This window comes from Lampetra planeri, chromosome 50 (assembly GCF_965212315.1).
Source record: "Lampetra planeri chromosome 50, kcLamPlan1.2.h2, whole genome shotgun sequence".
In the NCBI taxonomy this organism is placed as follows: domain Eukaryota; kingdom Metazoa; phylum Chordata; class Hyperoartia; order Petromyzontiformes; family Petromyzontidae; genus Lampetra; species Lampetra planeri.
Window position 1 is genome coordinate 3,496,388 of NC_136156.1, and position 25,484 is coordinate 3,521,871.

The 25,484-nt window shown below is 49.0% G+C and overlaps 2 protein-coding genes across 2 annotated transcripts in view; one reads left to right on the forward strand and one right to left on the reverse strand.

Annotated features, from left to right (window-relative positions):
* SAP18 (Sin3A associated protein 18) overlaps positions 1-1,683 on the reverse strand; it is a 6,138-nt gene extending 4,455 nt beyond the window's left edge. The window contains exon 1 of the mRNA XM_078616282.1: positions 1,480-1,683. Within this exon, the coding sequence (XP_078472408.1) occupies positions 1,480-1,551 (72 nt within the window). The 5' untranslated portion in view covers positions 1,552-1,683. The remainder of the gene's footprint in view (positions 1-1,479) is intronic.
* Positions 1,684-4,241: 2,558 nt separating this feature from the next.
* Positions 4,242-25,484, forward strand: part of SF3A3 (splicing factor 3a subunit 3) — a 39,440-nt gene continuing 18,197 nt past the window's right edge. The window contains exons 1-14 of the mRNA XM_078616341.1: positions 4,242-4,672; positions 5,850-5,897; positions 6,626-6,678; positions 7,837-7,942; positions 8,502-8,574; positions 9,010-9,101; positions 10,259-10,341; positions 11,044-11,182; positions 11,894-11,962; positions 12,612-12,679; positions 15,029-15,142; positions 18,010-18,079; positions 21,526-21,690; positions 22,924-23,034. Coding sequence (XP_078472467.1) covers positions 4,577-4,672; positions 5,850-5,897; positions 6,626-6,678; positions 7,837-7,942; positions 8,502-8,574; positions 9,010-9,101; positions 10,259-10,341; positions 11,044-11,182; positions 11,894-11,962; positions 12,612-12,679; positions 15,029-15,142; positions 18,010-18,079; positions 21,526-21,690; positions 22,924-23,034 — 1,287 coding nt within the window. The 5' untranslated portion in view covers positions 4,242-4,576. The remainder of the gene's footprint in view (positions 4,673-5,849; positions 5,898-6,625; positions 6,679-7,836; positions 7,943-8,501; positions 8,575-9,009; positions 9,102-10,258; positions 10,342-11,043; positions 11,183-11,893; positions 11,963-12,611; positions 12,680-15,028; positions 15,143-18,009; positions 18,080-21,525; positions 21,691-22,923; positions 23,035-25,484) is intronic.

A 25,484-nucleotide genomic window follows, 5' to 3' on the forward strand; every position in this document is an offset into this window, starting at 1 on the left:
TATTGTTGCACAGCCCACAACGTGACCTCCGGGGTAGCCTATAGAACCTGGTATGCACACTGGTCAGCCATCCAATCAAGCACGACTCAGTCCTTGACAGTTTTCCTTTTGCATTCTCCTCTATGCCTGGTGCCACGATCCACGTGGCGGAGTAAGTCGAAAACTTCATCGTTCATTTCAAACCGAGGCGCTGTTTTGCATTCACGAACGCCAATTGTGTTATAATAAATCTGGTCTCACACACACGAGCAAAAGATTCTCACGTGAAGTCTTAAAACAGGCTGCTGGAGAAAGTTGCTACTGGTAGGAACATGATGAAGGCCCGCACGGTAGGGGCTGTCCATAAATGACGTCACGCGATTTTGGACGATTTTTTACCCCTCCCCCTCGTAACACGGCGTCACAAAAAGTCTGACCCCCCCTAAAATATGACGTCACAAAGCTCTGCCCCCCCCCCCCCCAAAAAAAATGCTTCAAATCGCTTTAAACTATTGTCATTGTAGTGCGTATTTAATGTGGCGCTGCACTCTGATGTTGTAGGAGAAAACATTTATTAAAAAGTCTATTTAATTAAGTAGAACGTGTTGTCTATATTTATTTAAAGTTGCGCATTTTTATGTGACGTCACAATTCTCAAACCCCCCCCCCTCGTCACACATCGTCACAAATGTCTGACCCCCCCCCCCATAGGTGCGTGACGTCATTTATGGACGGCCTCGTACACGAGAGTGGGTTGCAAGCACCACGCCCGGCCGCCTTTGTCTCCCCGATGCTGATGTTCATACACCGCACCAGGTGCTAATGTTAAGGTCGAGTCGACCTAGGGGAGACTCGGGACCGGTTCAGATATTCGCTGCCACTGTTACATTGGTCGTGAGCGGGAATCGAACTCGGGTGCGCCCCGGGTTCGGAGCGCAATGTGCTAACCGGTGTGCCACCGCTCTACACACAGAAGGCAACGACAAAGGTCCCCCGTATAGCCTTAACAGACTGTTGGGGCAAGTGCTGTTAGCGAGCACCTATGAAGGCCGGCACGGCACACGAGGGGGTGGGTGGTCAACACCACGCCAGGCCGCCTTTGTCTCCCCAGTGGCGGTGTTTACACACCGCACCAGGTGCTAATTTGAGGCTGAGTCGACCTAGGAGCGGCCCAGGACCGGTTTAGATAATCGTCACCGGTGTTGCCGAACTCGGGTCGCCAGGTTCAACAAGAACCGCCATTCGCCACTTAAGTGGCGGTGACGTCACCACGGCGCTTGTGCCAGGCTAGGTGCACCTTGAGGCCACGTGAAGTGTCGAACGCCCGCTGGCAGGAGGTCACGGGGCAGACCCAGGTACCAGGGGTCAACTCACACGCACTACACGTGTAGTGCGTGTGAGTTGACCCGTGGTACACACACACTACACGTGTGTGTGTGTGAGTCGACCCGTGGTACACACACACTACACACAACACGTGTGTGTGTGTAGGGCTCTCACCTTTTCTCTGTCAATGTGTTTATCCGGCTCCTGCTGAGCCGTGTCCAGCGCTAGCCGAGACTCGAGCGCCATTATCCGCACGCGAAGGCTTGGGGGGTGGAGGACGAGAATCACTTTAATTGTGGCAACATTTATTTGAAATATTTTCACCGAAACAGGCTTCTTGCTTACCACCTCCACCACCAACCAACCACAACCAGCAGCCACGACACGCACGCAAGACTCCCCCACTCGGAAGCTAGCGTAGCCATGTTGGGTAAGGGGAGTTGATTTCACATTCAGTTTTATTTATTTGGTATAGCCCTGTGAGCCATTCGGCTCTTGAATCGGGTGCAACCGCAACAAACAAAAAACATGAACAAGAAAACATCTTAAAGTGACAAACAGAAAAATCCAGGAAAAAACTGCAAAGTCTTCCAGAAAAAAAGCACCGTACACCAACGCTCTGTGCAAAAATCCCAGTGGGACGCAAGTCAAACAACAACAACCACAAGACAACTTAGATTAAAGCCATCATTCTAACTCCGTACTACAACAAACAAACATGGCCAAAGCAAAAGAGTTTTCAAAATCTCCAAAATAAAGCCATAAAATCAATGTAACACATAGTTTTGGGTTTTACAGTGAATAATGAAAAAAGTTTTTCTTTAATAAAAGTAATCGTCTCATGAAGTCCCCATGCATTTCCTAAGACAGTCTCTAATCGGGACTGGTTCGTGCTAACTAATTTACCGAGTGGTCGATGCTAATTATATTTCCACTGACTTAACTTGTACGAGGTTTAGCCTTAATGTAACGTGCCAGCAACTTTTTATAATTTTATTTTTCATACCAATGAGATTATTTCGTCTTTTTGTTTCCGTAAAGGTTTTATCTGTTACTCATTAGCTACCAATAGGTAACTATTCATATGCTATATTCTTGGTTCCTTCGGTAAAGTCACGTAGAAGGGAAATAATAAAATAAAACGTAATAAAATGGTGAGAATTTCATTTCATTTTATTATGTTTTAATTACTTTATTATTTCCCTTCTACGTGACTTTACAGAAAGAACCAAGAATATGAATCCCTGCAGTCACGAAAGCTTTAAATCGATATTCATATGCTAATACACCACGGTTCTCCCGTGTAAAATAGCTGGCCAAATCGATAAAGGCGATCATCTAACGACAATAAACTGCTATAATTACAGGTGTGTTTGGGTTAGATCGCGTAAATATAAATGTGTCGTTAAACCCACCACCACCCGACACAGCCAATCAGCAAGGGTTGTCACGTCAACAGAACGTGGCCAATTCATTACTATCTTGATTTGAAGCTTTCGTGACTGCAGGAATCCATACTCTTTGTTTCAGTTTGATTTATTTGGTATAGCCCTGTGAGCCATTCGGCCCTTGAATCGGGTGCAACCGCAACAAACAAAAAACAAAAACATGAACAAGAAAACATCTTAAAGTGACTACGCGCAAACAGAAAAATCCAGGAAAAAACTGCAAAGTCTTCCATAAAAAAAGCACCGTACACCAACGCTGTGCAAAAATCCCAGTGGGATGCAAGTCAAACAACAACAACAACAACCACAAGACAACTTAGATGAAAGCCATCATTTTAACTCCGTACTACAACAAACAAACATGGCCAAACCAAAAAAGTTTGGGTTCTTTTTTTATTTTGGTAAAGACCAAAAGAACCAATTCGTTACTAGTACAGCACTAGCCGGTGTGTTCGAGAGTAAATCCACTACATTTACAATTTGAGTCGTACGTTTCGCTGGTAATTACGCCAGAATTGTCCGATGATGCTAGATGTAATTGCCAGCGAAACGTCGTACTACTCAAATTGTAAATGTCGTGACAAATCCTTTATTAATGATTGGCCGTGTCGGGTGGTGGAGGGTTACGACACATTCCTATTACGCGATCTAACCCAAAAACGTTGATTATGAACAATTTTTCTTATATTCTACGGTGGTCACTGTTTGGGTCAAGTTCATGTGCAGCAGTAATCCTTCTGCGGCAATGACATTTCGAATGCCAGCATCTTATCTTGCGTTTCAATTTGTGGCCAGGTCAATTTTGAAAAAAACAAGCTAATGAAGCTAAGTGGACCTTAACTGGTAAGAGAAAAAAATAGTTTACTTTTATTTGGCGATTTGTAAAACTAAACTATTTGTTAATTTAGGAAATTATTCATATTCTTGGTTCTTTCGGTAAAGTCACGTAGATAGAAAATAAAAATAAAATAAAAATAATAAAATAAAATGATTTTTTTTTTATGCAAAAAAACATTATTGTTATGCCGAGTGTGTCTGCTGTGTCCTGTACAGCGCTTTGAGATCCTTGACAAAACGCCGCTATATAAAATTAACTATTACTAATCATTAGTTATAATAAAACATTATTATAAATTAATTATTAGTAAAAATAATGATAAATAAATTATTATTTATAATAATTATTAATAATCATTATAAGTAATAATGACTTTTAATAACAACTAATGATTAGTAATCGTCAATTGTATATAGCGGCTTTTGTAATAAATATTAGTAATAATCATTATCCCTACGCAATGTGGCGGCGGTCCCTCAAGTTCGGTGACGTCATCCGGGGCACGCGGCGGGCGGGCGGGGAGGGGCGGGCTAAGCGGTTTTGTGAACGACACGAACGCATTCACTAAACGCCCCGAGGGCAACGTTCCCACTCGCCGTCGTCGATGCCGTGAAGGCGCCGTTGCTCTCGGGGCGTTTGACGATTTGAAAAGTTCGAGGCGATCACCACCACCCCCCACCACTACCGCCACGTGAGGGCCTACAGCCGTGTGGCTTCGCCTAGCCGATCCCACGGCGTTTCTTCCTCTCATCTCTCTCTGCCTTCTCCCTAGCAGCATCCACGTCTCCCTGCGTCTCTCCCCTCGCGACCCCCTCTCTCCTCTTCGTTGTCTGGCGCCCGCCCGACCGACCCCACATCTCCCCCTCGGCTTGTCGCGACACCGTTCGTTGTTGCCCGCCAACATTTCCCCCCCTTCACCAAGTCGGCCACATCCTCGGCGTTTTCCTTCCACGCTCGCCCTTCTCCACCACCACCACGAGCCACCATGGACACGATCCTAGACCAGCAGCGGCGCTACCACGAGGAGCGAGAGCGCCTCATGGAGACGATGGCGAAGGAGCAGCTGCTCAAGAAGGCGTCGGTGAGACGTTTTGTCACGATCGACCGCCTGCCCTCGATTGCAAGGCCCTTTCCCCTGCGCCGTGGCTGTCGTGAGGGATTGATCGATCATACTTCACCCCTCCTCGCCTCTCTCCCTTGGTGAACGGTTCAAACGGAACCGGTTCGGACAGTACTCGCGACTGATGTAAAGCCGTGGCTCGGAATTTTGGAACTCCGGTTCCAAGGTTTATCGCGCCGTGCGCTAACCACTGCGCCACCGCTCCACCCCGCTTAAGTTGAAAAAGCAACATTTCGTGCGCTGTTTTTGCTTGACACAATGCCATTATTTTCCCTAACGATTCCCGGTTTACTGGTCATCGTTTAACAACCCTAAACCCACCCACCTATTTGCTCAATTGTGGCATATTTTCCCCCTATGTTTACGGTCTTTGAATAGTTTTATAATACTAAACGACTTATAACGCGACATCAAAATTCGCCCAAAGCTCCAGGGTCCTTGAGATGTTCAGATATTTTCAGCCAATTCATGAGCTTATCGGTGTGGGAGGAAAGCAGATGACACCGAGAAAGCCCACGAATGGCCACAGGAGGGCAACCACACTGTTCAGTACAGATGGGCCAGATGGAGATTAGTCCACACCTGCCTTCTCCTGGCAAGCCAGGGTATAATGACACCACGACGCCCGTGGGAAGGAGTTTGTTGAGTGATCCACACGTGAAGTGTAGACGTGCCCCACCATCCCACGGCGTATTATTGAGATGTTCCAATCAGACGCTTGATTCGCTCGCATTAGTTTAACACGTAGGCTTTCGCGACCAATATTATTCATAATAAACGTTTTTGGGTTAGATCGCGTTATTTATAAATGTGTCGTAACCCTCCACCACCCGACACGGCCAATCAGTAAAAAAAGTGTCAGGTTGACAAAAGGCAAATAGTTCACTACTTTAGCCCACCGGTGTGTGGAAGCGTGAAACCACAACATTTACAATTTTTGAGTACAACGTTTCGCTGGTAATTCCATCCAGCTCACATTGTTTTTGCATTGCTTGCATGGCCGCGAGTCTGTGTCCCTCCCAGCCTGCAAGACTCCTCGGCCGTGCCTATGGCTTGGCAATATCGGAATAAGTAAGGGTTGCTGCTGATGATTCTGCGTCGTGGATTTTTGAGTGTGTGTCTGTCTCTGTATCCTCAGACGCGGGAGCAAATCAATTCCGACCACCGACTGAGAGTGCTGCTGGATGTAAGTGTTGTTACCGTGCCTTAAACATTCACGTAAGTTGATTCGATATTTGTCATATCGGTGGCGAGATGTTTACTACAAGTAGGTCTTGGGTTCGATCCCGACCATGACGCCTGTTGTACATTTAGAGTTGACGGTGTCTTTCTCCCCGTGGTCGCGTGGATTTTTCTCCGGGTCCTCCGGTTTTCCCTCCACGTTTAGAAACATCCGCTTAGAGTATTTGGCTGCATTAAAGTTTCCGCATGATAAGCCACTTAATTCCGCTATCATTTGTGGCCAGGTAGCTTCTGAAAAAGAGATGTATAGCTCAGTTGGTCTTGATAAAATAAAAAGTCATCGTCATCAGCCTTGAACTTTCCACTGCTGGATGAAAACCTTCCCTTGCAGTCATCTTTCACAGTCCATTTAGCACAGTCCTAACTCATTAATCCAGCAGTGTATTGACAAAAGGGTTGTTCACACAACATTGCATAATGAGGTTTCACATACAGGGCCAGATTGGGATGAAGGGAGTGCTCTTTCCAGTAACTTCGGGCAACCCAGCAGTTGACGAGACCCAGAAAGTGAAAACTTCTTCAGCGTTTGCTGCTTAAACAAATTATGGCGGAAGACAATGATGCTGATGGACTAGAACACATTTTACTTTTCTCTGAAGAATCTGAAGGTTATGTATTTTATCATGATTGTTGAAATGATCCTATGGATGGCATGAACGTTTTGTGTTACAGAGGTACATGGAGGTCAGTCGCACCTTGCGAGATCTCTACGAAGATAAAGATGGGTGAGTTAATACAAGTTTTGCATTTCATTTACACAGGAAAGCCTGAGTCTCAATACCCTTTTCAGGAGGGTCCTACACTGTAATGTTTGACCAATTTCATTAAGGAGTGTTAGACATTTGGGAAAAACCAATGTATCTGGGGAAAACCTCAGAGGCCTGTAAGGGAATCCCACTCAAATCGCCACGCAAATAGGTTCAGTTCTTAGCGGCACTTATCAGGGACTAGAGTGTTGAATATTTTTGACCTGGCAGGACTGTGTTTCTAAAAGACCTCTAAAGGTTTTTGGAGGTCTTATTTTGGCTCCTAAGTAAGAAAAGGTTCCACAACATTGGACAAAAAGTTGGGAGGGGAAATCAAATAAATATTGACTTTATCATTCTGATGACTACAATAAACTCATTTGCTGGTCCATGGTCTTTACACCAAATTGAAACATACCCTTGGATGAGATTTTTTGCACTTTCCAACTAAGATGGAAACTATTTATGCATAATTTCTGACTGTAACGAGGGGGGTAGGAGCAATATAACTATCGTAAAGGTGATCCAATATGAATGATCAAAGGTTGCCAATACTTGGAGACAAAGCAAAACAAAATCTACTTTTTCCCAATATGATCCACACCAATAATTAAAAACAGTAAGTCCTCGTATAACGTGGTAGATGCGCTCCTTAAAAGTGCTGCGTTGAGCGAAAAATGCGTGAAGCGAAAGCAATTTCTCCACAAATAATGTAACGAAAACATTTGGTGAGATACGATGCACACGCATGCAGTTAGATGGTGGGACAAATGAAATTTTTCTAACCGTATCCTACTGCTCAGCCGCGCAACTCAAAAAAGTAGTTCGTCGTCGACCGTTCAGAAATTGTGTTATAACACTGCGCGTTCCCGCGTTGAACGAAAAGCGTTCCCGAATAGAAGAACCGCATTACCGCGAAAATGCGTTATAGTGTGAACACGCGTAAAGTGAGGACTTGCCATAATTCCAAAAGGCGAGCGCGTGTTGGGCAGCATTATGTAAAAACCACACATGCGCATGATTTAAAAATAAACTTTACTTGTTACTTGGACCTTAGGCGCCGGCAGCCGACGAGCGGTGGTTTACCGCAGCACGCCAAACGCTCTCGCTTGTGTGCCGTGCGTTTGACATCGGCAGGCTCCGCAAGGAGGAGGTGAACGCCCTCTCGGGACCAAACGAGTTTGGAGAATTTTACAACCGTCTGCGGCAAATCAAGGAATTCCACAAGAAGCACCCCAACGAGGTACGGTTCCTTCACTCTCGTCGCGGCCATTCCCGACCGTGATGCCGCATCCACAATAGCCACGTTATGTCCACGCACAAACGAGGACGCGGTATCTTGTTCGCGCACACAGCCAGCCGCTGCTTTGTTCAGCGCGGATTCGCGTTCCCCGATTGTTGTTTGACTGTGTACCCCGTCCGCCGTCGCTTGCGCTTCCCTGCTCTTAATGAGACTAAAGTATGACATTCGTGTTTTGTGTGTTGGCGGCGGTAGTGTGGTGGTTAGCGCATTGCGACATGAACCCGGCAACCTGAGTTCAATTCCCGCTCACAATCAATGATATTGACGAATATTAAAACTGGTCCTGGGCCTCCTGTAGTTCGAATCAGCCTTAAATGAGTATCTGAGGTGGTGTGCAAACATTAGCAAAGGTGGCCAGGTTTGGTGTTGGCCACCTACCCCCTCATGTGCCCTACCCGGCCTTCATAGGTGCTCGTTAACATCACTTGCCCCACTGGTCTGTTAATGTTATAAGGAGGATCTTTGTCTTGTGTGTGTGTTTTGTTGTGTTCCTCTGCAGATCTACATTCCGATGTCGGTGGAGTTCGATGAGCTGGCCAGGGCTCGCGAGAATCCCGCAGACGAAGCTCAAAGTACGCAGCACTAAAACACGAAACCGTTAACGCAGCGCTTAGTCGTGCCGAGCCCGTTGCATTGCGGCAATCGAAACGTGTGGCGTTCGTGTAACGATTCACCGGTTAAATTAGATTATTTCTCTGATTCGCGCGGTTGGCTACGTACTGTGCTCAAGAAGTTGAATATACATACAACAAATTATTGAATAATTCCAGCACCTTTGTAAGCCCTCTGCAGGATGAAGGCCTCCTCCGATCTGCGTTGGTCTTGGGGGTTGTTTAGCCACGCATCGCCATGCTGGTCAGTGCGGTTTGGTGAATGTGGTCAAGAATGTCACTGATGTCGGCTATAGCCGGGAATTTAAACTTGGCTTACAGTCTTCTGAGCGCAGTGTGCTAGCAACTGACACCAGTGTAAATTAAGCCCTGACGATTTTGATTTCTCTTTTTCAGACATGGCGGAGTTCACTGATGAGGAAGGCTATGGCAAGAATCTGGACCTGCACAACTGCTATCTCAAATTCATCAACCTCAAGGGAGCCGAGGTGAGAGATATAGCCTTGTTGTCGGTCACTCGTTGTGCTCCAGGTTAGCAGCGGAGAGGTCGCTTGAGTTGAGCCTGGCACGTGGCGGTGGTGCACGCCTGCGATCCAGCGCTTTGGAGGCGAGGGTTGGTGGATCGCACGACGATTTGTAAAACTTTCAAAAGCCGCTAGGCTGTGAGGTGGCTAGCAGCACATGGCAGCACAGCAATTGATTGTATTGACTCTTAACTGTGTGATGCTTTGTGTGTTACTCACTTCTCAAGTGTGTACACTTTCTCCGGGTTTACCGTTTTTCTCCCAAATGAAATGAAATTGGCCAATCATACAAATACTCTTTGGGTCTTTCGGTAAAGTTATCTACGTGACTTTACCGAAAGACCCAAAGAGGATGAATTCCTGCAGTCACGAAAGCTTTAAGTCAAGATTTAATCGTACAAATGTATTGCGACTTTTCTGAAAGCAGGTCTTGATACTCTGTGAGGCTTCTACGGGTAAATTGTGATCGTGTATTGTGTATGGCGCGACCGCCTTTGTCAATACCCGTTAATTGTTATTTACTATAAAAATAACAGCTCTTAGATGTGTTTTCAGGGGTGCCACATTGACGAGATGTTAACTCCCTCGCCTAGTATACAGGAGGTCGTAGGTTCGATCCCAACCCTGACGCCTGCTGTATATTTGGAGTCTGCATGTTCTGTCCGTGGTCGCGTGAATTTTTCTCCGAGTCCTCCAGTTTTACAATCATGCGTTTAACAGCTTAATATATTAAGGAGTGCAGATCTTTGACAATTGGTGGCGCTTGCTCACCGCCTGGCTGCCTTCTAACTTGTGTGTGGATCCGAAGTGATTGTGAGATGCGTTTACATTATTTTGTTTATTTGGCTGCTATAAATTTCCATACGCCACTTCGTTTAGCTATCATTTGTGGCCAGGTCGCTTCTGAAAAAGAGTTGTATAACTCAGTGGGTCTCACCTGGTAAATAAAAATAGTTTTTATAGTTTAGGTTTATTCTGTCTGTTATTTGGCATGATGTCCGACGTTTCCACTTGCTGGTAGCTTGAGATCCTGAAGAAGCTCCCAGCATGAGCTGTGTAATTACGACATCCTGTGCGCTTGCAAAGTTTATTGTTTCCACCTCCTGTTGCGTTTTTGGCAGAAAATCGACTACATCACCTACCTGTCTACGTTTGACCAGCTCTTTGATGTCCCTCGTGAACGGAAAAACACAGAGTACAAGAGGTGAGTTGCCTGCACTCTGGGTTCTATGTGATTTGAAGCAAAACATTATTTAACGCGCTCACTGAACGTGATATTTCTTTTCAAAATATTGTAACAAAAAACAGACGAGGACCCTAATGATGTCATGATTGGTCATTTCCTGCTAAAAGTGTCTTTGCTTAAATTATAAAAAAATGTATACAAGCAACAATCTCATTCTTGATTCTTTCGGTAAAGTCACGTAGAAGGTAATCAATAAAAATATGAAACAATAAAATTGTCACGACGTTTCGACTGCAACACAAGCAATAATTCGACTGCAACACAAGCAATCATCAGATGATTGCTTGTGTTGCAGTCGAAACGTCGTGAGAATTTTATTGTTTTATATTTTTATTATATTATTATTTCCCTTTTACGTTGCTTTACCGAAAGAACCAAGAATATGAATCCCTGCAGTCACAAAAGCTTTAAATTAAAAGCAACAATCTCGTTAAAATGATCTCTTTACTGTTTTAAACGTCATGCAAAAGTAACAAATTCAGTCGTGAATATTTATAATCATGAAAACAATGACCATGACTAAAATGTCCCCGATGCAAATCGTAGAATACAAAATAACGTCAAATTCGGCCTAAAAATAAAAACTCCCAGTACCCTAAATAATGAAATCCAAACTTGATCCGTCGAGCGTCTGCCTGTGTTTCCCTTGCGTGGCTGCAGGTATCTGGACATGGTGCTCGAGTACCTGCAGGACTACACGGACCGCGTGAAGCCACTTCTGGACCAGAATGAACTTTTCGGAAAGATCCAAACGGATCTCGAGAGGAAGTGGGACATCGGAGCGTTCCCTGGCTGGCCTGTACGTCCATCGCGCTCCCCCCCCCTCACGGCCACGTTCCCCGTGTTGCCACCGTCACACACGCTCCGCCACTCTTCACTGCGGGCACCAACTTGGAGTCTTTCTGAATCAAGAATCTTTATTTATCCTGGAGTAATCCGATGAGCTTTGAAGCTATCTTTTCACAGGTGTCCTGTCCAGTAAGGGGTGCGGGTCAGACAGTCACAAAGACAAACAATAGAAAAAAACGATAGGAGTGCAAAGTCTAGCAAAGGTAAGCAAGTCACTAAAAATAAATTTAAACAAATAAAGTATACAGAATGGAATCCGGCGGGTAGCTGACAATGCAACATTGTTTACATATTGGCAAATATTCCTTTTTTATTTTGGTTTGTGTTTCGAAAGCTTGTGGGCAATCCTTGGATCAATGTGGCAACATTTCCAAGCGGTTAGTTCCTAAAGGCAAAACAACCTCAAGTTTTGTTACCTGTTGCAGCCTCTTTGCGCGAGTTATAGTCTTCCCCCGTTACGGACCAACGGACAGAACTAATGCTTTAAACGCTTGCGACGTGTAGACAAAGTTAGAGAGGCACGGTGCTTTTTAACCACACCACCCTCCCTCCCCCCCGTTGTGCTATTCTGGCCTTAAGAGATGCTCGCTAACTGGCACCTGCTAACCCCCCCGCATCCTGTGTGGCTAAACCGGCGACACGGTGACTCTGTTGGGTGCAGAAAGAGACGAGCAGCGCCCTCGCTCACTCGGGAGCTCACCTGGACCTCTCCGCCTTCTCCTCTTGGGAGGTGAGGTCGCCACTGCACACACGTGGGCATCGCAGAACAAAGCTATTGCGAGATGGACGAGGCGGCCGGATAGACTGGTGCAAGATTTTTTCTCCCGATGTGGTTTTTTTTGTTTCCCTACATTTTGGCTGCCTGTCTTGGATGTTGCCACTAAATCCTAAAGAATCTGAAGTTCAGTAAATTAACGTAACATGCCGTGTACGTAAAACATCACTGATAATTGATGCTCGACACGTTTGTCGATAAAAGTTCAAATGTATTTTAGAAAAGACGACAATTCGTAGCGCGTCTGATCTGCGACATTTTGGGTAATGGCCGTTTCTTGCGCATGTGATCTATTTGCTATGAAGAAGGGCAGTTGCTTGAACTTTCACTTATATTTTATACACTTTTCCTATTAGGGCAATTGTGTCGATGAATTTGAGTAAAAAAATAAAATAATTATTCGTGCTTGTCCACCGCCGCCATGAGCAGCAACTCAACAAAATGTGTTCATTTAATCGTCGCTAGACCTGGTGAACAGGGCATTACGAGTTGTTGGCTTGAGTATTATTGCCTGGACTGGTAAAGTCATTGCGCAAAGGATTCTTTCCTGTTATGCGTAAAGGAATCGATGCTCAAGTGGTTGCTGCGTGTTGTCGTGTCACAGGAGTTGGCCTCTCTGGGTCTGGATCGACTGAAGTCCGCCCTCATGGCACTGGGGTTAAAGTGCGGCGGGTAAGTCCACAAGTTCACTCAATGAATGCGATGATGCCAAGTGTGGCGATGTCGTGAATGTAAGTCACCTGGGGTCAGCACTGGGCTGTTTTCTGCATGGTGCCCAGGCTTGGGAATTAATTAAGGGTGCCTTATAAATCTCAATTATTATTATTACTGATCGATTTTAGAGTCGTTACGGAATCACCTATCGGTTTAATGTCAACTATGGAACCGTTTGACACGCGGCGCGAACGTTAGCAGGCGGGGGCAGACGCACCGTCTACTGACAGCAAATGCTTCACCGAGGAGCGAAAACATCATCATCGTTGTCGTCATCACCAGATGGACAATAACCACGGATGATGATGTCGACAAAATGAGAAATAAAGCCGCTTGACTTGTACTTACAAAGGAAAAGTGCTGCTGCAGCACTTTGTTTTAAATTTACGAGCGCCGTCAGGCTGGCCTTCCTGTGTGGGGAAAGCGTACGTAATTGTATTACCTATCAAGCTGGGACCAGTCCTCATAACAAAGATGAAGATCCCCTCTCTAGCCCTACAGAGCATTGGGGGCAAGTGCTTTTTAAGAGCACATAATAAGGCTCGCACGCCACACGAAGTGGGTGGTGTTTGCCAGAATGATGCCACCTTTGTCTCTCCAGGTCATGTTGGTCATGCGTGGGTTGCTTGACCGTACTTCACTGGTCATTTGTGGGTTGGTGTAGTGGAGAAGAGCAGGACTGGTTGACGTCACTTTTAGCCATGGCCGGGAATCGAACTTGCGTTTTGCAGGTTCATTGCGTAGTGCGCCAAATCACGACACCCATGCAAAGACCGATCCCCTCTATAGCCTTTAACAGACTGTTGGGGCAAGTGCTGTTCGCGAGCACCGATGAAGGCCAGCACGGTTCACGAACTGGGTGCCAGCACCACATCTCGCCTTTGTCTCCCCAACGACGATGTTTACATATCGCACCAGGTGCTCATTTGAGGGTCAGTCGACCTAGGGGAGGCCCAGGATCGATTCATATAATTAATATTGCTGGTGTTGGCCGTGAGTGGGAATTGAACTCTGGTCGCCGGGTTCGAAGCGCAGCGCGCCAACTGTTACGCTACCACTCCCCAGTCAAGTTGACAAAAAACAGATCCCCCATATAGCCTTAACAGACTGTAGGGGCAAGTGCTGTTAGTGAGCACTTATGAAGGCCGGAACGGTACACGAGGGGGTGGGTGGCCAGGATCACGCCCGACCGCCTTTGTCTCCCTGGTGGCGATATTTACACCACACCGGGTACTCATTTGAGGCTGAGTCGACCTAGAGGAGGCCCGGTTCCGGTTCAGATAATCATCACTGGTGTTGGCCGTTTGCGGGAATCGAACTCGGGTCGCCGGGTTCATAGCGCTGCGCGTTAACCGTTACACTACCGCTCCCCAAGTCAAGTTAACACACACGTACACACACTCGTGCACGCACGCACGTTACGCTGTACCGGGACACGTTTGGGGGGGGGGTGGGGAAGGGCGAGGAGAGAGACTCGCGGTCTCACGATGGCTCTCGGGACCCCAATCCTAGCTCGGGGAAAAAAAACCGAGACGTTCATCTCCGCGGGATTTTTGTTGTTTTCGAGTGAAATGCCGCGCACATGCGTGTGATTTGGCCCGAGCCCCGGGACGTCGATCCGTCTGCCCCTTGCGCGCTCGCACCGAGCTGTGCGCGCGTCTGAGAATGTTGTTGGTTTTGCACGTCGCGCTCCTTGTACGCAAACGATTTCTCAAAGTTCGTGTAAGTCAATGGCGATGCGGTACGCTAATGAGACCGCCTGAGACCGCCGCCGTGGTGTCACGGTCCGCACGCTGGCCTTGCGATCCCGGCCCTTGGCTCGGCAGTTGAAACGATGCCCGGATTCCCCCCCACCCCCACCTCTGTCCACCCAGCCGTAACAATGGGGAACACCAGTCAGTCGATCGGCGGGGTGGATGCGTGTGGGTAATCCCGACTCGACTAAAATGCCTGGTTGGTGTGGAAGAGTAGCCCAAAGTACCCCTGCTAGGGGGGTTCTATACAGCATCCAGTCGACGCCCTTCTGCCAGCAGTTGCATGAGTAAACAGTTGCAGGGCTGCACCTTTACCTTTTGATATTTTCTCCCAAGTAAACTCGGCCTTAAATGAGCACCCGGTGCGGTGTGTTGTAGTAACATCAGTACCGGGGAGAAGAAAGCGGCCGGGGTAGTACTGGCCGCACCACCCCTTCGTGCACCGTACCGGCCTTCACAATTTCCCCGCCGCCACAGCACTTGCCCCCAACAGTCTGCTAAAGGCCACACACGGGGGAGCGGGTCTTTATCCTTTCCTTGACGTGTGCGTCAGCACTCTAGAGGAGCGAGCTCAGCGCCTCTTCAGCACCAAGGGGAAGTCCCTGGAGTCGTTGGACCCCTCGCTCTTCACCAAATCCAAGGCCAAGAGCTCCAAGGGCAGCAAGAAGTGAGTGCACGGTCCCCCCCCACCCCCACTTCCCCAACAGGGTCCGATGGCTCTGGGCCAGATGGGACAAATTTAACTTGACGTTCAGCTGTTCCACTCTCTCTTTCTCTCTCTCTCTCTGTCACCGACTGTGGCTTGACGCGGCTGCCCGCTGCGTCACCTCTGCACAGCGATCGGCACCGTGGGTGAACGGGTGGACGTCTGTTCTCCTTATTTTTGCTTTATCTGTTTCAACGGAAACCGGTGGGGGGCGGGGGTGGGGGGGAGTACACGGGGCGTGGACTGAACCGGAATAATCGCGTGGGGCGCTCCTGGAGGGGAGGGAGTCCCTTGTTGTTGGCGCTTAGGAAAATATTGGAAAAGCAGAGGGAAGCAAAGGGAAGAGGGGAGAGTGAGAGAGAAGAATGAGAAAAGAGAAGAAAAGGATGCGTTGAGGTTGTACGTATGTATGCTGAACTTCTTTCGCACCGTACGTAGCCAACCGTGCTCATGGGAGGTGCGGGGGAAGGACAACAAACTGAACACTAAAGTCAGTCCTAGAGAAATTAGTTTTCAATCTAGATTTAAGGTGCCTTATTTTAAGGAAAAGAAGGAATGGAAGTTGATGGACGGAAGCCTATTCCTAGCAGTGCAACGTTACATGCTGACAGAAACATCCGCGATAAGATGGCAGTCCAGCAGTGGATTACTTGAATGCATCTGTGCGGAGCTCTTACGCATCGTGGCTTTTTTCCAGTGTTCTGCATGAGGAGCTAAATGCTCATTTACGTAATTTGCCTAAAGTTTCCCGAGACTCCTTGATACTTTCCTGAGTTAAAAGGGCATTGTTCTTATTTTAAAATCATTCTCGTTATTTTTAAACCTGTGATCTAATAGCCCACAATTCGCCCGATCTCATCAGAGCTTGGAAGCTAATCAGGTTTTTAGCCTGGCCATTGCTTGGAATGGTGACCACCATGCAGACCACAGGTGTCATCGGCTGCTGCCTGAGGACTACGCTGTCAGTAGAGGGCAGTGCAGTAAAATCCGTGGTTGTAATACACTGCTAAATATTGTCGCGTAACCCCCACGAACAGACAGCGTGGGGGGGGGGGTGAGGCCCTCATCCAGCAGTGGATTGAGAAGAAGGGGCTGTTGGTGCGAGTCAGGCATGAGTTTGGATTGTCGGGCCTCCGTTCACGGGGCGATGCCTTCGCGGCTGCCGCGTGACTTGTGCTAAACCCTCGCGTGAGAGGACGTTTCGAGTTTCACCATGTACGGTGTCCCGTATCGCAAGGCGTCCAGTATGCTTCACACTTTAACACCCCCTGTGGGTGGTGGCAGCTGACACGTGGGCGCTTGCCACCCACGCCGCCCTCCCCCAAGGTCAAGCCAAGGTCAAATTGTTTCCCTCGCACGAGCAGTGTGGCTGCGCTCGTTTTCCATTGGCTGCCACCTGAGCCGCTGGTGGAAATTCCACATTCCGATGGCGGGGTCGAGTTGATCTGTGAAATGGCAACCGCGGTTGACGTGGTAAAAAAAAAAAAGTGGAACTTTTGTTTTCATCGAACCCATTCCGGGATGGATCGAGCGTTGAGTTGGTTGCCAACCGCGAATTGATGTCGCACCTCCGATTAGCACGGTTTGGCTACGTATGGTGCGAAAGAAGTTCAACATACATTCGTATGTATGTGGGGATGCGTTGCCAGTTCTACTCATGTGAGTTTGGTTTCATGCAGGAGGAAACCGAAGAACGTGGAAAGAAAGCCTATCGTGCGTACGAGCCGAGAACAGTCGGAGGTCCATACAGGCAATGTGCAGCTGCATAAATTCGAATCTAATTCCTCTTTTTCCACTCGACAACTGAGCTGTGACGTGACTGCAGAGCCTGTCCGGAGCAGATCAGGAGGTGCCAGGTTGTTTTTCCACTGCAGAAGCCGAGCCGTGCCACTGCCCCTGGCCCTGCTTGGCCCCTAGGCAGAATCAGTTGTCTTGAGTGGTCAGTGTATTGTGATTTGGTTCGGCACGGCAAATAGCCAGTGGGAAAGCTCCCCCATACCGTGTTGGACCCCCGCACTGGCTCGGCTCTTACTAAACTAAACTATTTTTTGTTTTACCAGGGAAGGCCCGCTAAGCTATATCGGTCTTTTTCAGAAACGACCTAGCCACAAATGATAGCTCAATGAAGCGGTTTATCACGTGGAAATTTATAGCAGCCAAATACGCGTGATGTTGATTTTTAAAGGACCGGGAGAAAAATACACGCGAGCACAGGGAGAGAGACACGCAAACTCCAAATATACAACCGTGTCAGGGTCGGGATCGAACCCAAGACCTCCTGCGTACCAGGCGAGGTAGTTAACATCTCGCCACCGTGGCGCCCACAAGGTGGACTCCCAAGCAGAAAACGCACGCATCGCCCATCTCCTGCTCGCGCGACCGACAGGCGCCACGGGTGCGCGATCGTCAACTGGCATTGCTCCTCCTGCTGCTCCGAGTTCCTCGTGCCGTGAGAGCCGATAACTTCGCAGCTGTCGCTACGCCGGTGGGCAGAGGAGATTGGTGGTGGCGACGTTGGCGTGCGTGGGAGAGTGTTTGTTCGCCTCCCAGGGAGGGGTAGCCGGAGGGAGATTTTTGGAGTTGGCGGTGTGTTGGGGGTGGGGGGGGAGGGGTGGTGGTGGGAGTTTTGGGGGCACGGAGGGTTCGGTTGGTTGTTGATTTTTTCCGGCTCGCTGCATCGCGAGGATTGAAGCCGGTTTAATGCCGGCGGCGGCAGCGGCGGACGGAGGAGGGCGCCGTCTGTCCCACTCGACGGCGCTCGGCGCTCATCCTCGTGTGTGTGTGTACTTGCGTGTGTGTGCGTGTTTTTGCCGTGTGCCCGAGCGCAGGGACATGGAGAGAAACAAGGAAATTGCTTTGCTGGAGGCACAGATTTATGAATACGCAGAGATCCTCGGGGTAAGATCCTCCTTCCCTTCACGTGTATCCTCTTGCCTCGGGTCTCCGTAAACCCCTCTGCTGCCAGCCAGCCAGCCGGCCGGCTTACCTGCGCACGCAGCACAACAGCCGTGAGCGAATCAAACGAAACGCGCAAACCGCGGGGAGCCGGTTTCGCTGCTGTAATTTAATTGCGCCGTGACGGAAGGTGGTAGACTGCAGGACGTTTCAACGCAACCGTTGACGGTGAGTCGGTGTGCGGGACTGGGCCGGGATGAAGGGGAGTTGGTGCGGCGGGGGGGCGAGGGGGGCGAGGCAGCAGGCGGGCGAGTGAGTGTGTACGGCCATAAAATTTGATCTCATTTTTGCTTTGTCTTTCATGGTTCAGCTGACGTTGGCAAGCTGTCTGTGCCTCTTATTTTCCGCTTGTTAGTGCGGTCATTCCAGCCAAAACCCGCCGTTTTAGCGGGGAGCACGAGAGAGCACTGTTTCGGGGGTATCGGACAAACATTTCCGTCGCCCCCTCTGTTATAAATTAGCCCTTAAAAAAAAATCTGGTTCCATTTTCTCGGTTTAGAATTTATGACGTTATTTTTATTCCCCCCAGGCGGTGGATTATTATGTCGGAACGTTTCTTCTTTTTTTGCTTTTTTCTTTTTTTTATGATTCTCTCCCTCCTCTCTCGCCCTCTACCCCCGCCGCCTCCGTCCAAACGGGGCAGCTTTTGTGTGGGATATTGTGCCAGTTTAGCCGGCGGCGTTTTTCTTCCCTTGCTCGCTGGGAATTTTTTTGAACGTTCTAATGTTAAAAACATCCGTGCTCGTTATGCCGTGAATGTTTTGCGGAGCATCAAAACCGTCCCTGGGGAGAAAAATAAAATAAAAGTCGCCGCACCGCTCCTCTCGTTCGGAGAGGGGCCCGGTGTTTTAACGCCAGGCTTTCTCTCCGCCGCTTTCGTTTGCCCCCCTTGTTTATTTTTAAAATCACTCTTTTATTTGAAAAAAAAAAATGCACGGGTGAAATAAATAAAAGGCGTGTGTGTGTGTGTACCCGCCTGCTTGGCGCGTTTCTCAACAAATCCCACAGTTGATGGCGCTTGTGGACTGCGTGGAAATAATCCTTTTGCCCCGGCAAATCCCTAATCTTGATTTCCCACTGCCTGAGCGCGGGAGGGTGCGTGTAGGGGGGGCGGGTGGGCAGGGGGGGGGCGGTGGGCGGTGGCCAGTGGAGGGGGTTGGTGGGTTGGCTTAAGGTTGGCTGTTGTTTGGGCAGGGGAGGGGGTAAGAGAGTCGGTCCCTGGCACTCTAAGACCAGGCAGGAGACAACGAAACGCAGGTTTGAAAAACGAATCCAGTTGTTAGCTAAGTCCCTCGCGCTTGTGGAAACAATCACCGCGAGGCCGTCGCCCGGGCGAGGCATCTGATAACGACACGGTAGCGTGGTCACACGCGCGTGTAGATTCGCGTTCGCACAAGAAACCTTTGCGCACCGTAATATTCCGCGGCGTGCCCCCCCCCTCTCTCTCCCCCGCGCTGCGGTGGAAGTCTGAATTTGCCAAATTTGCCGAGCTCCCCGCCCCCTCCCGCGCTGTTGTAACACCGCCGACGCTCCCTTCATTGCAACTTTTCCTTTGTTGCGTCTCTTTATCCCCCTCGTCGGCCACCACCCAGATGGGCGGAAAGTCGAAGAAGGTCTGGAGGGGCACGAAGGAGGGTCGTCGGCTAGAGATTGATTTTTTTTTTAAATGTATAACACGGAATGCCGTAAAAAATATATCACGCGCATGTGTTCCTATTAAGGGGATATTTACGCAGCATAAAAAATAACTTGTAAAGTAACAATGTAACAGTTTTGGCCCGCAGCCTTTTCACCGACGTTTATGGCTGTTCTGAGCGTCTTGCAGGACCCGGGTGTTGTTTATCGCCCCGTTTGATGGACAGGACCCCGAGCGGGTGCGGCCGTTACATCTCCCACTCGGTTGGCTCTTATTCGTAGCGCAGGGCTGATTAACTGGCGGGTCCCCGGTGGTTAGCCACGTGTGGGATAGCGACATGGGTCACCGAGTGAGTGGCCTGCCGACACGTACGGCTTGTAGAGACGCCAAAGAGATGCGCGGTAGAGATGAGAAGCTAGATAATTAAGAGGCGTCAACGACTCAACGGTAGTGATTTTAAAGTCTTTATTGTATCATTCAAAGTAACTTACATTTTAATTAAATTCATGCTTGGGGCTTGATTTTGGTTATATTTAAAGTAAACATTTTTTGACAAGCTTCGTGTTATAACATGACACTTGTCTTGGGCACTGTCTTTTTTCATCTGTTTTGTTAATCTTATTTTTTTTTTAAATCTCTTTCTTTCAAAATGTAACATTTTTGTTTTTTGTTGACTTGCCTTTATTGTTTATTTTCAAAGACCGCATTTAAATTGTTTTTATTTCTTGGGCCCCTTTAAACACGATGGCCACCCCACCCTCCCCCACCACTTCCTGCAGATGGAAGGCTGGTAACCCTCTCCACTCCGTGCCGCGGCTGACGACGATGCCGATGACGTCACCGATAACGCCGTCAAGCCCCCTAAACTATTATGACCTCCCGTCCAGCGGCACACTGAGATCGTCGTAGTGTATTTCCGTGATCTTACCGTGACCCCAATCCCACCACGATGGCTGTTGCTGCGAACAGTTTCAATAATCTTAATTTCTGTTGGACGGAACTTTTGACCCCCACCAGACCACTAGCAGAGACTCGATGGAAACTCTGCGGTTTAAGTGTAAACATTTTTTTTCATTCAATTTATGCTGTTGGCTTTCTGTATAAAATGTCGTCGAGCTGCATGAGTTTTATCAAGAAAACAAAAAAACCCGGACGAGTCTCAAACCTATGGGTCTCATCAGTGAGTCAGGCTTGTTAAACAAACTCCGATACATTTCCAGATGTTATTGGCAAGAACAAGTTGTCTTTGCGGTGTGGCCCCATCAGCACACCGAGCAACGTTGTATAAATAGAGACCTCATGCCCCACTGTGGAATACGACCCCCTTTACGTGAATCCGATTGCTCGGTAATGGTTTACTTGACCATACTTCACCACACTGGGCAGTGCTGGTTGGAGAAGGGTTGGAAAGGGTGGTTGGGCCGGATTCTGCTGCACTGCCTTTGGCTGCCGACCACTTCGCCCCACACCCTCTACGACGAACTTGTTTGTGCGTGGCGGCGGTGGTCGCCTATCCCTTAGGGCCATACAGAGCTCGAACCTACTTGGCATCCGTAATCTGGAACCAATGTGTCCATCCGTGAGTTCGTACGTCCAACTTGGATCTCCCATCATCGCACCGGCTTTCTGGACTGCTCGTTTGCGCGCACCCATGCAACAAAAACAACCCCGCGCTCGTTTGTGCGATCGTCACCTCTGCGCGCCCCCCGTCCCCCCCCCACATCCTCCGCTGCCGCCACCTTGCCGCGAGCAGGAGCAGCGGCAGCTGACGCGCGAGAACGTCCAGCGCAAGCAGGCGCGCACGGGCGAGGAGCGCGAGGAGGAGGACGAGGAGAACGTGAGCGACAGTGACAGCGACGACGAGGAGAACGAGATCATCTACAACCCCAAGAACCTGCCGCTCGGCTGGGACGGCAAGGTGCGCGCTCTCGTGGCGGGCGGACATCAGGCGGGAGAGTGCACGAGTGGGCTTGGTAACGGGGTCAGGGGGGTCAGGAGTATTACTATCTGCTCATTTAATTTAATTAAAGAATGGTGCCAATTTTCCAGGGTCAATAGAAATCCACAGATGCGGTAGACTTTATAAAAAAATTGCCAACCTAAAAGCCTGTTCACGACCAACCTTTGTAATTTCAAAACAAAGGTTGAGGATCTTGGCAGTTTGAAAGCTTTCGTGACTGCAGGGATTCATATTCTTGGTTCTTTCGGTAAAGTCACGTAGAAGGGAAATAATAGAATAAAAATAATAAAGCATAATATTTTGATTTTATTATGTACCTTCTACGTGACTTTACCGAAAGAACCAAGAATATGGATCTTGGCAGTGTTTTTTATTTTATTCATTGCCACAGGTGACACGTACACAACTTGTACATATGTATGTTGAACTTCTACGTCGCCAACCGTGCCCCCCCCCCCCACGCGTGGTGAGGGTGACCGCCCCTATGACAGGGGTGGGGAGAACCTTGTTACCCACGGGCCGAACGCTGTTCATTTCTTCGTTCCACGTGGGCCCATGCCACACGATGCCGCCTCCTTGCACGCGTTTGTTCCACTCATGTGGGGTCCGCTGTTCTTGCCAACTTTCTCCACGTTGCCCCGTCCTGCGCCATCTCTCTTTCCGCTCTTCGGGCCACCGTGTCCGATCGCACCGCCCCACCTCTTTCTTCATCTCTTTCCTTCCACTTGCATCACTTGCACCTTCTGACCCACATTATTCTCCTGCTGTCTCTCCACACGGTGCCTCCCACACTCGGACGTATACTTTGGGACTCTGTATGAGTCTGCGCGTCCGCCTGTGAGTGTGTTTTTCCCGATGAGTATGTGAGTCTGTGTCTTCCTGTGTGTCAGTGGGTCTCGTGGGTCTGTTTTGAGTCCGTGGTGTGGGAAACCTTACTAAGGCGCGGGTCGAATTCAGCCCAAGAATTTGTTTCGTACGGCCCACAGGCCATAGGTTCCCACTTAAATTCATCATCACGTTTGGAGGGTACATGGCCTGACCCTTGACCTAACCCAACTCATCCATCATTGAGCTTTCCATACCCCCACCCACATTTTCAGAGACACCTCACTTCTTCACCAAACTTCGCCTAACTTCTCTCTGGCGCGTGCTCCTCCTCTGCGCACCCCCCGTTGTGTCCTCTGTGTTTAGCCCATCCCTTACTGGCTCTACAAATTGCACGGACTCAACATCAACTACAACTGCGAGATCTGTGGAAACTACACGTACCGCGGGCCCAAGGCCTTCCAGAGACACTTTGCGGTGAGTCTCACGCACAGCCTCCTCTCTGCGACCGTGTGCCCCTGCCTCGGTGCAGCCCCCCATATTTGCGTGTCCCGCAATGTGACTTGGCTGTATGCTTGGGAGTTTAGTTGGTTCGGTGGGCTGTTGTTTGCTTTATTGGGCGGTTGATAGGGCAGTTGGTTGGGCGGTTCAGAATCAAGAATCTTTATTTTAATCTGGAGGAATCCGATGAGCTATAAAGCTGTAAAGGCTATTATTTATTGGTTGGTTGGTGGGTGGGTTTGTGGGTGGGTGGGTTAGTTGGGGGGTGGATTGGTTGGTTCAATTGGTTTGTCGGGTTGGGTGGTTGGTTGGTGTGTGGGGTGGGTTTGTTGGACAAGCTGTGCAACAATGTGCCGATTTGTTGATTAAAAGCAATGGACAGATTCGTTCGCGAAACATGCGTCGGTGCGTGCGTGTGAGAACCGGACGATGTAAACCCCGACCCCTTCCACGCTTTAAATTTGACCCCACTCCTGAGCTTGCAGCTTTGCGTCTCGCTTACCCAGGGTCACATTCAGCGTTTCGTTTGGTCGAAGGGGTGTCGCTACTTTGACTGACTGTCCTCATCCCACGCTCCTTCCTCCTCCTCTCGGATGCGCTGCGTTTTTTTTTCTCGCCGCCACGGTCGTAAAAATGGCCCAGAAATGTCCGGCGATTATCCTCCGCTTCACAACACCATAGTCCATGAGCCAGGAAGGGGCGGGGAGTGGTAGGGGGAGCCACGGGTTGGTCCGTACCACCTGGGGTGGCAAATGCTACTCATATCCACCATGGGTATACAGCTTACCGTATATACTGCCTGTTTAACAGACGTGTGTCATATTTCATTTCGTATTCTGTAGATGTTTCGTATCGCATCACAGTTGACTTATTTTTCTCGTAAGAAAAAAAAGCTGGAGCAGTGAACTTGCTATCGTACATATTTGTGATCTCGCGATGAAATCCTCCAAGAAAATCATTGTTAGCATTTGCCACCCCGCTTGGTACCGAGGTGCAAGTGTCGGGCCAATGGGGACAATGCTGACCAAGTCCACGTCGTTATGAGAACTGGTAATAGTGGCCGATGATGTCGATTACTCGGGGCCACCCCCACATCCTCCCGACCGAAGACCGGAAACCCCCTACAAGACAGGCCCAGAGGCATTGCCGATAATATCGCAATGCCTCTATTAATCTCCCGTCCAGCGGCACATGTCGGGGTACGTAGCGTAGTTTTTGCTCTGTACAGTTACAGAAAACTTTATCTATCGGTCGAACTATTGGCTACGCCCCCCACTACTACCATGGACTCAATGGAATACCGCAATTCATGGTCATGGTTCGATTCAAGAAGCAGCTAGGCAGTGAGCCGGCACTCCCGACGTAAATTAAGGTACTGTGCGAGGTGAGCGGCAGCACTATCCCATACAGAAGGGACAGACGTTCATCCGCCTTCTCAGGGTGTGGCACCTCCTCATTCATTACCTAACTGGGGAGGGAGTCTCGCAGCAACTTGCTGCCATTTGTCCTCCGATCCGCCCACAGTTATTTGGTCGTGAGCGGGAATCGAACTCGGTCGAGTTCGTGAGCGGCCTCGTGGCGCAAGGGCAACGCTAACCACATGGCGCCACCAAAGACAAAGATCCACTGTGTAGCCTGTGACAGGCTGTTGGGGCAAGTGCTGTTAGCAAGCACCTATGAAGACAAACACGGCACACTAGGGGGTGGGTGGGTGGCCAGCACCACACCCGGTCTCCCTTGTCTCCCAAGTGGTGATGTTTACACACCACGCCAGGTACTCATTTGAGACTCAGTCGACCTAGAGGATGCCCAGGACCGGTTCAGATAATCGCACCTACACATACGGGGGACGTGGCACGCACCTGTGTAGATCCGCTGGGTGAATTTTTAAGCCACCTGCTGTGTCAAAGTCTCGACAGAATTCGTCACCAATCGTTGTGATTTGCTTTGATTACGTGAAATGTCGAGCGACGCGGTCCAACAACTCTCGCTGTCTCCGCAGTCGGCCGGATTACAGGCCACGGACGTAGCCACCGCCGCTTGGCTGCAGTGAATGGTAGCGGCCTCTAGCGTCTACGGAAATTACAAAACCCGTTGCACACAACTTGTACGAATGGACAAACGTCGGTCCTCACCCAAGCAAATGCGTCGGTTAGTTAAGGTTTCGATATCGGCCCGATTTAATCAACGAATCCTTAAAGGCGTAAGTTTGCAGATAACGTTATCACGTGTAGCTGCTTACGCACAGTGGGCATCACAAATCTCATGGGGGTTGCGGGGCGGCTAGGGGGGCAGGATAACGGCATTCGTTAACGCGCCGCCAATATTTTTTTTGCTTTGGTAATAAGTAAGTCATCACCACACGGCCAAGAGCTGTCTTCAGTGGAAACAACGGTAATTAAATAATTTGTTATTATTTTTATTTC